An 18531-nucleotide genomic window follows, 5' to 3' on the forward strand; every position below is an offset into this window, starting at 1 on the left:
TGTCTGATTTCAGAGACAAGACGTCTCGGACTGATTCTTGGGATTTCTCGGCGTCTGTGAGGACGCACGCTTTGCATCTAGGCAAAAGGCTCGAGTTTCTGGTTCGGAAAAATCTTGGAATCCAACTTCTTGCTTGAATCTACAAAAAAAAAAAAGCATTTTCTTCCGCATTCGAAGCATTGAAGAAGAGGGAAGATGAACACTCATGTCGAAACAGAAGATGGGTATACATATGGTCACAAGCTATTGTAATTGAACAAAGACAGAAGAAAAATAGATGAATGCATCTGATACACTAAAGAAAGAGAACAACAACAGAGAAAGAAGAGAGGACTTGGCCGCCAAAAAAGACATTACATTTCGGCTGTACACACAAACACTCCCATCTATTTACACTATGAAGCAACAGAAAACACCAACACTTCCATTCTCAACACAAACCTTTACCAGAACACGCAAGACAAAGCCTCTCTTTGCCATTTTCCCCGCTCTGACTCCCAAGATGAAGTAAAGGCGAAGACTTTGTCATAGGTTCCCACACTCTCACTTGATCAGCCTTCTATGTTGTCCTGTTCTCTCTCTCTCTCTCCAGCCCTTTTCGGCTTTGTCCTTTCCAGTGAAAGCATCAAGTAAGTGCTGCTTTTGATTGAAATCTACGACCCCTTTTTCAGAGAATTCCTTAATGTCTCGTCAGGCAGTGTCCACGAAAGCAGATGCCCAGTGGAATCGCCGCTCAGTAACTGCTTCAGGTCGCTAGTGAGATGAAGAGAAGTAACGGGTTGCTTGTGGAATTTCAAAACCTTGTGGAGAAGCAACCTGTACTCTGGAACCTGATCACCCAAATTCAGCCCTCCTGTTCTGTTGCTACTTGTTCTGCTCTCAGCACTCACCGGATCAGTACAATGTATCATGTGCCACACTTTCAGTGCCCCACTCTGATGACCAGTCACATACCAGCTTGTTTCCAGCCAATCCGAAAATGTTGAACCCGTCACTGACACAATGGAATCAGATGGTAACTGAGAAGTGTTAACCACAGCGAGGCAATCCCCATTGATGCTCCAAACTGCAAGAACAGTTCCAGCAGCTGTTACTATTTCCCCGGTAAGGTCATTTACGTAGGTGGCTGAAACGGGAACTGGGAACTCGGGAAGTTGCCTCACGAAACTCAAGGAACTGAGATCCCATATAATAACAGTACAGTCATCTGATCCACTAACAATCATCATGTAAGGCTGGCTTACACGGAGACAAGTGACTTTGGCTGTGTGGGCACACAAAGCTTTCTCTAACCGTAAACGCCGAGAACCACGTGGACCATCCTTGCTGACTCTCCAGACAGACACTAACCCATCTTCTGCTCCAGTGACCAAAATCCGCCCGTCGTGGCTAACACCAGCACACTGGATCTGGTTGCCTTCGTGGAGGTTTTCATGGGTGGAGAGCAGTCTGTCCTGATCATAGCTCATAAATCTCAGGCTCCTGTCCGGGAAACCCCATGTTATGTATTTGGTATAGCCTCTGGGTTTCAGGAAACAGTTTGCTCCGGCAACAAGTACCTTGTCGTGGAAAGTAACGATTTGGCTTATAGAAGATGAGCATTTACGTATCTCGTGGGGAACAAGATGTATCGAATGCTTCAGAGGGTGAAGAGGAAGTTTTCTGTCTGTTCTTCTTTTGACATGAGGTTTCTGGAACAGTTGCTTAGGGGTTTGTCCAAAATGATTAATCTGAGCAAGTATCGATGCTTTCATTGCGGGATCTGTAACTGCATCTATATCTACGTTGCCCTCGTAGGTATAGTGATAGAAAACATTGACAGCCTCTTCTGCAGCCTGTTCAATAGGGCAAATCGAAAAATTGAATTGAGAAATTATCAACTCTCTATAACATGACTGACTACCACAAGATTAAGCATATTAGGCAGCAAATTCTGTACGAGAATCTCCTATAAACCAACTCCTGAGGAAGAAAAGCTCATCATGAGAGTAGAAGGCATTAGCAACAAAATGAGGGGCTTCTAAACAGGATATATTAATAATGAGAACAATGGATCATAATCTAAAGCACGATACTGGAAATTTTCTAACCTTTCAAAGTTCAAAATCAGTTTTATCTCCTTGACTAGCAAAAGGAAAGTATTGTACCCACGTACCTTTCCTCTCTGTTTGTACCCAAAGATGAGATCTATCCAATGATGCAGATTCACTGAAACATAGTCAGACTCCAAAGCTTCTCTATGCTTGCGGATGAATTCACGGACACTGCCCCTAGCCCATGGGGGTAACATAACATCACCAACCTGAACCAAAAAAGAGAACTTGTCCATAACCACAGTCTGTGTAAGAGAAAAAGGATTAAAAAAAAAAGAGACAAATTCAAGCATCGTTCAAGGTTTTAACCAACACAAACCTTCTCTCCTGACTGTTTTTCACCCAAATCAAGGTTGAATCTATTTTCCAAAAACTCAGGCATGTAGAAGAATTCAGGAATTAGTTCTTTCACATCAGATGTGTTCCCTTTTCCAGCTGCACTTAGCCAAGTATCTCTGATACTATTGAAGAGCCGATCAGCATGATCAAACTGACCCCCTTGTAGCTTCTGATTCTCAACACTGAATGGTGGGAGGCGAATAAGATAAAACAGAACAATGCCAGCACTCGAATAATGAGACCCATAATGAAATTTCGGGACCTCTGGATCATCCCAGCTCTCGTATCTGAAAATGGAAATAGAAGAGCGTAAAAAATAATGTTCATATCCAATTGTGACAAGTCCAGATTTTGGATCTGGCAATCCATTGATTTTGAAAGGAAATAGAATACCGCTTCCTAAATTCTTCTTCCCCATCAGGTGTCTGGCAACCCATTGGTTTGTCAAGCTTGCGGAATATTTTTGGATCTGACAAGTCAAGATTTTCACTCTCATAATCAGCGAGAATCCAAGGAAACACCGGATACTGAGTGAGATCACTATATCCCCGCCCTGCTAAGGTGTTGAGATGCATTAGATACTGGAAATTGCTAATCTCCCCATTTTGCCATCTTTTTGAAAAAGATTTTGCCATTAATCTGAAAAGACGGCTACCCTCGTTACTTTCCTGTTTTACTGATCCTGAAATGGTCGTATCGAGCCTGAAAAGATAACAGAATAAACAACACTTTCAGATGTCAGGAAAGATGAATCTCATAAATGCTGCAAAATCTCCAGGGCATGAATAGGGTAAAGGAATGCAGATATCAATTGAACATGCTTACACCAGAAACTCAAAATCAAACAGCTTAATGAACAGTATCTAACATCAACTTACAAAAATACCCTGCATTGAAGAATTTCGAATGATATGGACCAACACAAAACATGACATTGGAAGACTTTCAAAACGAATATGGTCTGATTGCAGGCTAAGTGAATCAATCATTTCAAAATTTAAATTTCATAATTTCCTGAATTTACAGTCTCCTGGATACCTGAAGCTTGACTACTATAATTAAAGTGATTGGTGAAATAGCAAAGACTACTAGTACTTCAAAATCAATAAATTACCAAAACATGGACATGCAACTCATGGAAAAATTGAAATACAATACACAAAGCTGGTACATATAGCCTGAAGTTCATGAAAATAAATAGGCAATGCAATCATGTGGTATAATGTGACAACGCAAACAGGAAAAGATGAAGTAAAAAGTAGAGATTTGCCTTATTCAAGATTAAGCTAATAATGAAACACGTTCATGGTTCACTAACAAGCAAGGTAGTGAAGAATAGAAGTTCATTAAACTAAATTCATATGAGCGTAGATTATCGGATAGAAGGAAGAACCATATGCATTATGCTCAAAGCAATCAAACGTAGAAGAAAAAGAAGAAACGAGGAGAGAAGGGTAGATGACTCCATACATGCTATTCCTTGGAAGATTCATGGCAAGCAGATTTTTGAAGACTTCTTCCCTCTCTTTCTTGTGAAACACAAGGAGATCATTACATCCATCCATGCTAAATATCTCGATAGCAACAGGACGTAGCTGGTAATCACGCTTTAAAATCTCATGAACGCTATTCAACTTCCACATACGCCAAGGATGTGGCAAGTTCCCCTTTGTTCGTACTTTTTCCTTTCCCCATGCACCACCACAGTAAGCCCATGCTCTCCCGCCTACAGCTCCTGTTTTCACTGGTGTAGTCCAAGAAGTGCTAGACTTGGACTGGAAATCCATGCTTCCAGTGACATCTTTCTTCACACCCAAAGCCTGATCGATAACAGATAATTCATCTTCACATTCTTTCTCACAAATGCACCCTGTATCATCAATGTAAAAGTTCTCTATAACATACAAGCAGAGTTCTCCAATTAAGAATATCCCGTCATGCTTGTCAAGACCAATGACTCTCTCACAGTTGTATCTGAATCTAATCTTTTCAAGATGCTCCAAATACGGTCTGATCAAATATTCACCATCATCATTCAGTTCCTTATCAGATTTCTCCTCCAAACCTCTGGTTTCATCCATTTTTCCAGAAGATGACTGCCTCGGAGAGCCAGTCTCCGATTTTGCATTTGTGTTGTCTGTTATTGGAGCAGATGCTACACTTGACTTGCCACCAAAATCAAGAGCGGAATGAAGACTGGCTTCATTTGTGCTACTAGCCCTATCATCATTCCATCCATTGCTAGCTGAAGCTACGTCCTTAAAATCATCAGATTCTTTCACAAAGGACTCATCATAAAGTTCAGTTAGCTGGAAAGCTGGTTCAGAATCTGTATCCGAAATGATTACACCATCCTCAGTTTTTGCCTTAGGTAGCTCAACTTCTCCAAGCTCCAACTTACCATCTAGAACATTCTGAATACTATCAATTTTCAGCTTGCACCGCTCAAGCTTTTTGCGCATTCTGTATGGACCTTCAATAGGACAGAGCTGCCATTCAGGATCATCAGATCCTTGGGATTTACGCAATGGAAATATTCCACGCTCATGAACAAGTTGTTGGAGATGAGTTTGCCATTCACTCTCAGCATGAAGTATCCAACCATATTTGTTTTGCCGGACAACTCTAAGCTCAGTGGACATTGCATCACGTACTACTTCTAGCGCATATCTTCTTTCATTTATCTGCTCCCAGTGCTTTAGGTCTAGCTTTGACCCATCTCGTGATTTTCTTCCCATCTCCCTCTTACGCCGAACCTCCATGCCTTTTATCCTGACACCAGGAAATTTTGCTGAGCCAGCTATGTACTGTACCCACATGATGGCAGCGCATTGCTCCAGTACCTTATTTATATTCTGTTCAGAGCTCTCAAGCCACTTGAAGAAATCAGGCAGATTTCCAGTTAACAGTTTATCAAAACCCCCATGTAGTACATCAAGATTTTGTCCTTGGTTTGGTTTAGAGACAAGCAAGTCCTCAAGAGCAGATCTTCGGTGAACCAGCAAATATTTGACAATATCGAGTGCCATGGTTTGCACATTCTTTCTCTGGTCACTGAGTAGAGAGATTAAGTTCACACAAAGGGAGCAATTCAAATCAGTATCAAGATTACTAGGGCAGAATATAATCCTCCTGTTCCCAACCAACAGTTGCAAAACTGTTGAGATATCAATACCAGATTCATCAACATTTGGATTCAAAGATGGCCGCTTCTTAGATTCAACAAGTAAGCCCAGTCGTGATAGTAGATCTTCTTCTCCAATGATGATCAAGAACGATGGAAGGAAACAATATAGGATCGCTCTATTTGTATTCTTCAGGATTGAGTGCACATAAGCATCCAGTTGCCTGGTTGCCCTTCCAATAGATAACAGACCCTTTCCTGAAGGAGTGACTTCTTCAACCCGACCATCTTTGTTAGCCAACTGCAGCATTGATAACAAGAACTCAAGAGCTCTGAGGACACCTGTGGATTGAGGAAAAGCACCCATATATACACGATCCACGATCATCCAACAAAACGCATCCAAGTTTGCTGACCATTTGCTCTTGTCCAGTTTTTTCTCGTTTTCCTCATCATCACGCAAGAGACGCCTTTCAAGAAAGTTCATCACTCTACTAAGGCATAAACCTTGGAAAACCAGTACACATTCAGCATCGACATATAAAGGTACCATCTCCAAAATGCTCTCCAAAACCTGTACTGCTTTAATCTGTTCAGTCATTAATTCAGCAAGTACCTCTGCCATAAAATCTAACACAGCACTTGCTCCAGCTGAACAAGGGCCCCCACCATAGCCAGAATCATCGACTTCAAGGAGAAGTTTTGGGCTAACTGAAAATAATGTATTGGCGGAAGATGAACCTTGGGACCCAGACTTTTGGTCTAATGCGTCAAACTCACTAATAGAGACAGAAGATTCCAGAGAGGGGGTGCCAGTTGTAGAACTTTTGGATTCGATATAGTTAGAGCCCAACCAGGATGCCAGAGCAACAACCGGAGATGGTGATTGAGTGAGTGGGATTTTGGAATTTGATTTTTCAGATAAAAGGGGAGACTCTGTCATAGGGAACGATGCAGAACTCTGAGAATCTATTGGCTGATCTTGACATGGATTATCTTTAAGATCCCGCAAATCTATTTCGACGGAGGCTGATACATGACCAACAGTGTTACCATCTTGTTTCTGGACACCTTGAACACCTTGAAAAGATTTATTTGAATCCTGTGGCTGTGTTGAAACAACATTTTCCACCTTATTATGAGCCACATCATCTGAAGGTAAAATCATATCTTCAGAACTCAGACTGACCTGCCCTTGAGGGAAGCTTCCAACGCTGATGGAGGTTTTGCTGGATTGGTCCTGCTCATGGGGCAAGCTAGAGAATGCGCCTTGTGAGCTGCTATCATCACCGTCTGTTATATTCTTCTCTTCCGCCTTTACAGAAAGCTGTTTTGTCATTTTCACAGCATATGCAGCCCTACAACACAAAAACAACCTTTTGGTCAGACTACGCAAATAATCTTCTTATTCACGTTACATCCAAAGTCATACAGGTAACCTGCTTATTTCAGACCCTCTATATTGAGCAAAAGATGGCAGGTAAAACAAAATACTGCCTTCATTCAACTTATGCCATGACTCTATTTTAGGTGTTCTAAGTACCTTAAAACGAGAAACAAAAAAGTTATAATTCATATGCAGCAGGTATGTGATGCAAACCTGACACAGGAAAAGTAAAGATCAACACAATTTTCAAGAAAATCTGCTCGTCTGCAAACAGCAGAAAATTGAGGGCACATCTTCGCAAGGTCAACCATGAACCGAAGGACAGATGTCGCAGCAGCAGGAGCTGATGCTTCACCACCCATCAATCTTGCTGCATATGTTTTGTGCATCAGAGCCTCCCCTTGAAGCTCCCCAGTCATATCTGCATTGCCCTCAACAAGTTCTGCAACAAGGCTGGCACTAACCTGAGAAAGATTTCCAGACTGGTGGGCAAGCACTGACTGCATGATCAACCTGTCAAAAGTGGATTTAGCCATCGCAACCACTGAATCCAACAGATCCAAAAACTTCAACTCCACATGGCTCCCATCACTTGGTACGAGCGCATGAAAGTCTAACATCCGGACCTCCGGTAGTCTTGGATAAACAGGCTTCCCAAATATCAAGCAGAACAAGATGTAATATATGTCAGGGGAATCATAAAAACTTTGAAGTACCCGCATCAGCCCCTGATAACCTCCACTAGTCCGAAATTTAAGGGAGAAGTTCGGAGAAGAAGCAAGACAAACACCAAGAAGGGTCATGATCCATCTCATACTCGTAGGATGCACAGCTTCATCAAGGAAGTACGTTATTAATTTTGACGAGACTATCTTATGCCACTGCTCCAGAAATTCTTCTGCTTTTATCGTTACTTGGAGATCAATTAACATTTCCAAGAGCATATTTCTCACAATTACATGCTTCCCCATTGACTCCCGCATTAATGAGTTTCGGGACTTTCTTTCAGGAGGATCAAATGTCATTATCAAAAACCTAACCACATTTTCAAGCTCAGAAGTCAGGAAGCCATCTTCTAGGATGCATCCAAGCAGAACAACTAGTTTTTCTAGGACAGCAACTTCCACATCACCCCGCTGAAGGGTCACTAATAAATGCTCCACCAGATTGATTCTGCGAAGAACTGTAAGATTGTGATTCCTATACCAATGCATTGACACCAGATTCTCCAGAAAACCAAGTAAAGCAATCTGGATAGAAACAGGAGCTGTCACCCAGAGAGTCCAGTCCAGGAGGACATGTTCGACCATGTCTGCGTTAGACAAGACAATGCAGTTTGAAGTTTCAACTGAAATATCTCCTGTTTCCAGCTCAGAGATGTGACTAAAAGAATCTTTTGGTACAGAAAAGTCATCCATATCTCCGTGAGACCCAACTGACGAAGTTTCATAACGGAACTTTGAGAGATTGAGATCCTCATAGCTGTTTTCAAGTATAGTCTCTGTAGGTGACACAGTAACACTCTGACCACGTTCCAACTTCTTAGGCTCTGAAAATGAAGCTTCACATGCAGCAACTTGGAAAAAAATCTCCAAAGATTGCATGTCAAATAACGCCATTTTGGGACGTAAAAACAAAGCGAGTAAATGATAACCCCTGTATGTTTGCATATCCTTCACATTCTGAGGATTCTGATGTAGTGCGCAGGAAAGCAATGTAAGAGCCATATGTAGCATATCTCTGGACTCGGCAGCCTCAACAAGAGCAAGTACAACAGCCATTCCCCCCACTGGACGAATAATATCACCAATCACATTTTGTCTGCAGATATACACATTTCCAACCAGACGCCCGAAACGCGGTATCCCTAAAACCATTAAGAACTTGGAGTTAAAATAAAAAGCTGGAAAAAATAATCATATTGGATGAAGAAGGTACAAAATGGAAGATCGTTGTATACCTCCAATTGGAGAAGCAGCAGCTGACATTGGATCAACCAGATTGAGGAGGGAAAAGTATCCAGATGCGCGCATAAACTCTGAACATGTCCCATCAAAAGCAAAAATGAGTTTCTTTCCAGGTAACTGAAAGGAAAGATTTCCCAGCCTCTCCAGATCCCAAACAATCCCACTACCATCTGCCTTAGAATCCCCTTGTTTGTTACTTCCATCGTGCTTTTGGGTGCTAGACAATGAAGCCATGTCTGTATCTAACGAATCCAGGATCGCCATGCTACCCCCGCCACAAGCCTGATTGGGCACAAAGCGTAAGAGATCCGAGTCCTGGAAAAGACCTTTGTACCCTCTACCAAGAATGTACATGAAACAAATGCAACCTGATGTGAGCACCTCCTCAAAAAGATAACATGACCGTACTTTCCATGTCAAATCACTAACTCTGGCACAAGTAGCTGGAGTTCCAACAGTTACTTGCAAAGCTTTTCCAACCGGTGAAGGAGAATATCCCAGCTTACCAGTGTGCCGTAATTTTCCATCAAGATAGACATATGCAACACTAGCCTGAAAGAGTCCAGCGAGAGCATTTGGCTTACTGTGAACAACAGCAAGGTGATGCCACCTGCCTTCCTCTATCTCTAACCCAGAAAATGATAAAGAATTTGAATTGCTAGTGGCAAGGGTCAGAGAACCATCCTCCTGAAAGTACAGTTCTGCATAGAATGGATTTTCATTTTGTAGGGCACCAACGGAAAATATCCTGAAAATATTTTGCTCGTGCTGCTGTCCACTTGACATCCGCATCTTTGATGAACCACCAACTTTGGATGCTTCTGTATCTTTCCCTTGGATTGTCAAGAAATTACGAAACTGGAACCAACAAACAAATGAATAGCCCGCAGCAGGAGGCCAAGATCTTTCTCCAAGAGACACCTGAACAGATGCATGCCCAGTTTTGCTCATGTCCATCTCTACAAAAGGCGCCAAGGAAACATGTTCCAAGGCTGTGTCTTCCATGAGAATTAGTTTTTCCATCGTATCAACTATGGCATGGCCTGAATTCATAATCCTCATTTGCAAAACATATCTAAACAGCATTCGGAGCTCGGATGGAGACAATCTACACCAAAATAAAACCATTTGATGAGTCAAAGCAGCAAGGAAATAAAAGTAGATAACTTAGAAATACTTCTTAGCCTATTTACTGATTCTAAAGAACACTGGGCACCTGTATGCTCCAAGAACTTCAACAGTCTTCAAAGCATAGGAAAGAAATGGAGATGAACCCGGAAGAAAGGGGTGGATTATCTCCAACAGAAGTTCCACACAACCTGATCCATTATGATTCGGAGAAGAGAAAACACAGAATAAGAGGATAACACACATTGATTAAGGTCTGGATATTTGACTGAACCAAAAATAAAAGCAAGAAGAGACTTAAGACAGGTTCTTACCAACAGATGTGAGGTTTTCCTGATTGAAGGGACTAGCCCGTGCAAGCTTTTCTAGAAGATTCAAAAATTCTAACTGCATCTTTGGAGTAAAAAGCAACAATGAACGGATCAGAACTCTAACAGCACCTGCATTGTAGATTCTTTCCTTGTCAGGATTGAACTGACTGGACGGGTTGGTTACAACTAAACTTGCTCTTTCATTTTCTGTTATATCCACTGAGGCCATAGAATCTGATGTCAAAAATGGTGGAAGCACAATTTCAAGTGCTAGTTCTAACAACAGCTGAACGACTTGTCTTTCCCACTCAACACAGAGCAAACCAGACTCCGTCAGAAGATCATAGAATGTCTGAGATGTTATAACACCATGAAGTTTCATCCTATTAACAGCATTTTCGTAGACTGCTGCTGTCATGAGGCGTAATAAATATTTAAACAATTTGATGTAAGCCATCAAATAAGACTCATCTGTGTGCTCTCCTCCTTCCCCTCGAAAAGTATGAAGGGTCGTCAATAGAAGAGAGAAACCAGTGGCTTCACCGAATACTCTTTGAGCAGAGCCATTAACTCCAAGAATACGCCACAGAGCGCCCATTGTATCACATTTGGCATCATCATGAAGCTTGTACTGATGACCAGAAATACCAGTGACCATTCCACTCTTCAATAGATCAACAACTACTCCTAATTCTTCATGATGCACCTGGTTCAACAGTGAGGTGCAAGTTAATCATTACATAAACTAAGATGTCTGCACCGTATGCAAGATAATCTAAGATTGGATGCATTCGCGAGATAAGCAATCCTGATGTAATTGATTTAAAGATACATGAAGAAAAGAGATGTGCAATAAGGGTAATCAAGATAAGCATTTCCAAGGTAGATTTACCTGTTTAGTGTCTTCACCGATTAAACATGACAAGACCCTCAAAACACCTGTTCGATGGGCATCAGAGACTAAGAAAGGGAGAATAATGGTTACACCATTGGCAGAACGAAATGCTGCTTGATTAGCCTCAGCTTTCTTTAACAAAGAGATCATACAATCCCAGCCAACAGCAATAGTGCTTTCAACTTCAAATACAGCCAACTTTCCTGAACCAGACTCCATTAACTTGGGTGATGTGATAATGGCATCTTTACTATCTAAATGCTTTTTGAAGCTAGCAGAACTAGGCTTCCGATCCAGTTGATTAGGGACTCCACTATACTGATCTGGACCCATAAGAAGCTTGTGCTGTTTCAGATCATCTAGTAAAACCTCCAGAACGCCAACTTCACGGAGAACTTTCTTGTATTGTTGATCAAAGGATATAAGCTTTACAAAGAAAGAAAGTATCGTGTGCTTCAACTCAGAAGTGATCGGCTGTTGCAGTAAGCAACAAAGTGACAGCAGTTCTTGCTCCGGAACACAATTCACAACTGTCACAGCATATTCAAGGATCTTGAGTATAATTTCTTGCAGCGAGGAAGGAAAACCGGCCATGTTGAGGACAAGAAGTGGAACAGTCCTTAATTCTTGACACAATCTGTAGTTTTCCACATGGCTTGAGAATATCTTGAACATTCTGTTCAACACTTCTGCCTGAAGATCCTTGTTCTCTGCCTTCAGAAAGATGTCTTGCAACATTAGGACAGCTTCAAGGTCTTTAACTTTACTACTGCCCTGTTCCCAAGTTTCATCGTATAAGCTTTCAATGGATGGTGTACGGCTTCTGCTGTGCCTACTGATCTTAGTCTGGGATGATCTCGAGGCCCTTCCTCCAGATGGCTCAGCTGGACCAGTCTGGGCCAGGGTGACAAGGACATCAAGCAATCTTGACAATGAAGGAGAGAAGTTTGGTGAGGCCAGGTCATCGCTTCCCCTATAATTTGTGTTTTTTCCATCAGGTAACATTTCAGAGCCATCTGAACCACTATTTGAGCGCGGAGATGAATGACTGGACACAGAAACCTGACTCGATGGCATGGAAGATAGAACGAGAGCAAACTGAACAAGAAAATGGTAACCATGTGCATTTCGTATGTCCTCCCTGAGCCTGACACCGCCAGACTCTACAAAGTCAAAATGAACCAATTTAGCAGCCATAATCAGGAAGGTATACATGTGCACAAATGAAAGGTGACTGCTGACAACATGTATCCTCCAACTAAATTTTTCATACGAGCATGCAAACATTTTGAAATCTTATCTACAGTTTTAGTTCCAAAATTTACCAGGTCTGTATGATAATTCCACACATTCAAGTAACAAATCCACAATGCCCATTGTGTAGGCTGAGTCACCACAATCCGGATCAAAATCTTTGACAGCCATCAAAAGAACCTTTATCTGCAAGAGAACTCAGAACCCCATCAGGATAGGCACTAAGATTGCCAGTGATTGATACAGAACAAGCAGACAGAAATCATAATGCCAAAAAAAGAGAAAATGATCAGCTATATTAATGAATATATCTAGCACCTAACTTTATAATCAAGTACACAATAAAGAGAATTCTCTTTTCTCATGCCTGAAAGAATTGAAAAAATTGGCACTTCAAACAGAGGTAAAAAATTTACTTAGATGTTGGTGTAACACTATTAGCTTCTAGGCATGACTATTACATCTTTTGCAGTCTAGCTTGCTGACATCTATCCAAAATGTACAAGCAACGACCTGTAAATATCTCACAGTTTCCTGATATTGAAGCTTGTGAATAATTTCAAATGGCCTGTAGATTACCATAAGCAGCATATGTAATCCTCGAGGCATGCAGAATTTCACCAACATATTGCAGTCACATTGCGTACCAATATATTAATGATAAGAAATTATACATAGGAAACAGTTATTATTTGCTTTTGCCCCATTCTTGATAACCAAGTTTTTTTTATCTTGGTAGCAATGAATAAGTTCTACACAAGAAGAAAGAAATAATCTATATTTGTGGTAACAGCATTGCAGAACGCACAAGAAATTGATATAATACAGTTAGGATTTCCGCAAACGCTCCACAGTTAATGCAATGGCATACCAGGTAGTGTTTGCGTATGTACTTGGCTGTGCTCCCATTATCATTGACAAGAAGAAGCCCAAGGATCTGGAAGATAAGCAAAACACAAATGAAACCATGTGTCAAGACATTCTCACTTATTCAATCATCAAGCTCTAGATCAGTTAGTAGCTTTTTCTGTTTCACAGCTACATTTCTGGGTGACTAGACATTACAAAGGCACTAGAACTCACCTGCATTGCATGTCTGTGAAGCTGTATGCTGTGGAGAGGAACTAGACCTTCTTTATACTGAGAGAAAACCTTCAGAGAACCATTGGCAACCATATTGAAAAGCAACTGAAGTGAGTCATCCTCAATCAAATTCTGAGCAGCAGAAGGATGGCTAGCCAATGCCTTCATGATATGGACAATACTACCCTCTACCTGCAAGAATGGAGACTGAAATAGCATTGGCATAGCTTATTTGTGGTTGTTATCCAGCTTGAGAATGTAAGAACTGAAACTACTGAAATGTTGAAAAGTAAGGTTTTTGTTTATTTGGGGTAAAATCATCGATATGCTCATATAAAAATCACGGGAACAGAACCTCAAGTCGCCTAGCTTGGAGAACATCACATCCAACATCTTTATCTGCTGCCGCATTTCCTTCAAAATCAGCAGTTTTTTCAACTTGGCTAGCTTCATCATATGCCAGAAGGGCATTGAGCACATGTATTAGACAACATAATATCCCAGAATCCAATAATGATTGTTTGTCAATGGGCTGCAAAGAAATCACAGAAGAGTTTAAGTGCATGAACCAACAGTGTGTGCATATATATATATAATATTATCCGCCATCAAAGAATCAGCCCCTTAGAAGGTGTTCCATAGCCTCAAGGTGACTAATTTGACATCAAATATCACATTCATATTTCAGCTTTATATGTTCATCGTGGGAAAGTAAAACTGGAAACCAGATAAAAAAATAAAATGGTACCCCAGATACTAGGACTTCAACAGCAGTTAGAAGGTTTGCACCAGGACTAAATCCCTCCTGTATGAACAAAAACACTAATTAGCACATAAAAGGGAACACTATGAGTTCCAATTCAAGGTATTAAGAAAGAAAGCCAAACCTTGGTGACTTCTGAAAAGAACCTCAATACTTTACCCACATCCAGTGACCTCGTCTTGCTGCTGATCTTTAACTTTTCAATATCTGTCACAAATGCTCTTCCAATAACAAAAGAGAATATATGTGTTTCTACTAACCTGCAATTCAATTAAAATTCACAACATTGGTGTCACTATCATATGCAACCTCAAGGCATGGAATATGGGATAGAGAAAACACCCCCCAGAACATGGGAAGACAATACAAGTTTCAGAAATGTATATAGACCTCATAAAATCTATAGATTATGTCAAGACTCAAATAGTTTTTTTTTAAATTTAGTGGACATGCTAATTTTCTTGAAGAAAAGAATAAACCCAAGTTGATAATGAATAACATGAGAAACAAAAAAGAGTTAGGAGCGCTTACATGGTAACTAACTGATCTACATTAGCATGCTGCTTCACTAATCTACAAAAGGAATCTACGGTGAGATTTAAGGCGGCTTCTTTCTCCTGCATACCATACGAATGGTTAGAACTCATGCTTTCGTAGTTCCTTTTGTCAATAAAAAAAATCCCATCTGATGCTCAAAAGACAATGTGAGGTACTGTTACTGTTCTGAATATAATGCAAAGAAGTTCTGAACAAATGAGTAAAGCATGGAGGAGACATGAATTGTCTCGTAAAAACCTTTTCGGAGCTTGATGAACGGAACTCTTCCCAGAATCTCTTGAAGTCCAGTTCCAACTCATATTTATCTCTGGTTTCACAGGAGTAAAATGAGAATCAACAATTGTGTTAAACCAACAGTTATCAGTTTATGAAATTTAGAGAATCTAACACAAACAGCCGCAGTATCGAAAGTTTTATAGCTCTAAGGGGAAAACTTTTGCAGATATGGTAAATATAACCATCATAGCCCTCATCAAATTGAATTTTTATTTCTATCAGACAGGGCAAAACTATAACCCAAGAAAGTAGCCGCCTTTGACCTGACCCTGAATTATAATTCTTCCCTAACTAGTTAGGCATAAGATTCTCTCTTTCACAGATTCCAATGCAATCCAGTTGCTGTACCATCACCATCTAGTAATTCGGGACATGCCCACCATCAAGTTTAAAGACAGTATCAATCTACAGCCTAACCTTAATTTCAGTATTGTTCAGAACTCCTAGATATTCTTCTCTGCAGGAAAATCATCAAAATCTCCCCAAAGATGTCAACTATAGCTACATGGGACTTTTCAGATCATCCACTTGAAATCACAACATTCACATATTTTCAAAGATATAGCTCATCCAACTCAGTCCATCTAGTTTTCTGATGTCTCTCATCTCCTACATCGGAATTGAATCCAAACACAAAAAAAATTGATTTACCCCATACACCACAAAATCCTAAAGTATTAAAGCCGTTGTAGACTGCAGATAGATTGCAGGATATGCACATCAAACAAAATCTCTTGGCAAAGTCATTCGCAACAGACATTCAGTGAAATTAGTTTAAAATGTTAAACTTAGGCACAATGGTTCAGTTCAAACAGTTCATCGTTACCTGAGAATGATCCTAACTGAGCTATTTTATATGACTTAAAGCCTTTTCAAAGGGAACGAAGGCAAAGAAATTAAAGTCAGGTCCCCAAAACCATCAGAGCTAAGATACAAGCAAAGTCAACAAACCATATCAACCGGAAACCACAAGAACTAAGAAATGCAAAAACAACAAACCACAGAACCAGCACGAGAAACAAGCACAAAAAATAGCAACAAACATAAAAAGGGGAGGAAGGGGAGGAAAAATCTAACCTTGAGGGAGACAATAAATTGAGGTCATGTAGAGCAGAGGCGCCAACATTAAAAGATGGAGAAGAGGAGGAAGACGACAGAGCAGTGGCATCAGAAGCGCCGGCGCCGGCGATCGCCGGGGCGGAGGATTGAGCTAGCCCGACCTTCTCCTTGATGTCCTTGAGCAATGTTGCCCATTTCATTGTTTTGCCCTTCGATCCTAGAAACATTCATCCGACGACCTCACCTGACCAGACCTGACTCGGTCCAACTCGACCCAGATCCGAGTCTCCGATTCGGAATCGACCCGTTTCAGCCGACGATACTAAAATCAATCTCACAATCTCATCTTCCACCGGAAACACATGTTGAAAAGACCCGGCAAAAGATCGAGACAAGAAGAAGGAAAACACAGAAATCCCAGACTTAGATCGAATTAAGCTGGGGCAATGCGTCAGATTAGGGTTTCGGGTCAAGAAGAAGATCTGAGATCCAAATTCCGATCTGCGATTCAACGCCCTCAACCCTTGTTCCCTTTTCCTATCTCGTTGCTAATTTTGACGAAATGGGAAACGGATTTTGACGAAGGGAAGGCACAAGAGAAGAGAGCGGAAAGACGCGATCTTTTTGTTGATTAACCGAAAAAAATAATATATTTCGTTGATCATTTAACGAAAACAGTAATTAATCTCTCTCTTTTTCTTCGTTTGGTTTTTGTTCTTCTGCTGTCTTCTTGTTTTTTTTTTTTTTTGTTGACGGCGTCTCCGCGCCTTGTTTCTCGCTCAAGTCTTCTCTCCTTCTCTCTCTAGACGCGATCTTCTTCTTCTTCTTATTCTTCTTCCCTTTGTTTTTTTTCCCTAAAAATAGATTTAAAATTTCCCAATTTTTAGCTATATTTGCCCTCAGAGTTTCTGTTTATATTAATTTCAAACCCTTATTTTTATAAATGACACTTTAGCCCCACTTGTCTTGGAAGGCATATATATATATGTGAGCCTGTAGAGTACGAAATGGTGCTTTGTCATTTACCTAACATAGTTTAAAAGAGACGGACGTATATACCATTTTATGCATAAGCTACCAAATTTATTTGAAAAATATGTATGTAAATAAAATATTATCCCAAAAAGCGAAAGTAACGGATGATAAATATACATATAGATTAACTTCTATGTTTAATGTAAATTAATCAAAGTATCAGACACTTATATATACAAGGATAATGTCTATATATAATCATTACAAAACTTTTGAAAATTAAATGTGTGTTTTTCTATATAACTAATGAGATCATATCCAATAATATTTGAATGTTGAATTAAACATTAGTATTCTAATATTTTCAAAATTTATTAAAAATAGAAATTGTTCCGATTAGAGATTTATAAATTTTAAGACCAAAATGAGCAGCAATACTATAACTGCAAAAGAGTTAGGTGTCATGCATGCATGGGGCGTAGGTGTGACGAATACAAAACTTGAGAGGATTTGTGTGATTATTTAATACTAATGAGTCCAAATATGAAATTAATAAGAAATCCGGGGTCAAACACTAACTTTTTTCCTTTCACGTTCAAACGAGCGATGTGGGATCCACATCACGAGAATGCCACGTGTCCAGACGAGGCTTGACAAACTAGACGTGGTGACCTCTATGGGACACGGGAACTCCCCAACTGGATATTTGTCGAAGAGCTTATATAAATTTTTTTCGTAATTATTCCCAAAATTATAACTGGGATTTTTTTTATTTTAATAAGCATTTCAAACCTAACCAAAAAAAAAAAAAAAGGACCAAAGCCATGTAGCCGTTGGTTATTTCTCGAGAGTTTTGTCTTGTAATAATATACAGACGCAAGTCTTGAAAACTAAGCCATCATGCATGTCGATGGTGCATGCTTACCATGTTGTAACGAAATCATACAATAATTTTATGTAAAATATAAATAAATACCTCTTCGCATGAAAGCCTCCTTAATTAGTTTATGGATATCATTTGGAAATTAAAAATATTTTAATTGAGTGCAAGTTACCCTCTTTGAAAATCAATAAGTAATATAAAGTTATTCCCAATGGATTTTCCTATTGCTCCAACATCGCTCAAGATTTTAAATTTGGTAAATCCATTGAAAACGATATATATATATATATATATATATATATTAAAGATCATTTACCGGAAATAAAAGTCACTGTTGTTAGGTCAAGAATAACAATCGCATTTCTTGACATTGTCAAAACTTTACACCCAAAATTAATTACATGTGAATATATGTGTATATATATACACACACACA

The 18531-nt window shown here is 40.0% G+C and overlaps 1 protein-coding gene across 2 annotated transcripts; it reads right to left on the reverse strand.

Annotated features, from left to right (window-relative positions):
* Positions 1-184: 184 nt before the first annotated feature.
* LOC104825985 (protein SPIRRIG) lies at positions 185-17013 on the reverse strand. Of its 2 annotated transcripts, XM_010558468.2 has the most exons (20): positions 16256-17012; positions 15140-15209; positions 14876-14961; positions 14469-14604; positions 14330-14386; positions 13937-14113; positions 13582-13773; positions 13370-13435; positions 12570-12684; positions 11242-12407; positions 10353-11055; positions 10127-10229; positions 8904-10018; positions 7157-8810; positions 6746-6914; positions 3903-6664; positions 2826-3134; positions 2413-2719; positions 2156-2302; positions 185-1835 (listed from the first exon to the last, which is right to left on the reverse strand). In XM_010558468.2, the coding sequence occupies exons 1-20, from the start codon at positions 16462-16464 to the stop codon at positions 654-656; spliced, it is 10725 nt and encodes a 3574-aa protein (XP_010556770.1). In that variant the 5' UTR covers positions 16465-17012; the 3' UTR covers positions 185-653. The 2 variants fall into 2 exon arrangements, with proteins under 2 accessions (XP_010556770.1, XP_010556769.1); XM_010558467.2 differs by having other exon boundaries at positions 3903-6914; positions 16256-17013.
* Positions 17014-18531: the final 1518 nt, after the last annotated feature.

The sequence above is a fragment of the Tarenaya hassleriana genome, unplaced genomic scaffold (genome assembly GCF_000463585.1).
Source record: "Tarenaya hassleriana unplaced genomic scaffold, ASM46358v1 Cleome5, whole genome shotgun sequence".
Classification (NCBI taxonomy): domain Eukaryota; kingdom Viridiplantae; phylum Streptophyta; class Magnoliopsida; order Brassicales; family Cleomaceae; genus Tarenaya; species Tarenaya hassleriana.

Excerpts from the sequence above, each read along its gene's own strand:
- LOC104825985 (XM_010558467.2), bottom strand. The coding sequence starts at position 16,464 with ATGTTTCTAGGATCGAAGGGCAAAACAATGAAATGGGCAACATTGCTC. Across the intron at positions 15,210-16,255 it reads AATTTATTGTCTCCCTCAAG|AGATAAATATGAGTTGGAAC; the intron begins GTTAGATTTTTC and ends CTGTGAAACCAG. Across the intron at positions 2,303-2,412 it reads AAAAACAGTCAGGAGAGAAG|GTTGGTGATGTTATGTTACC; the intron begins GTTTGTGTTGGT and ends TTTTTGGTTCAG.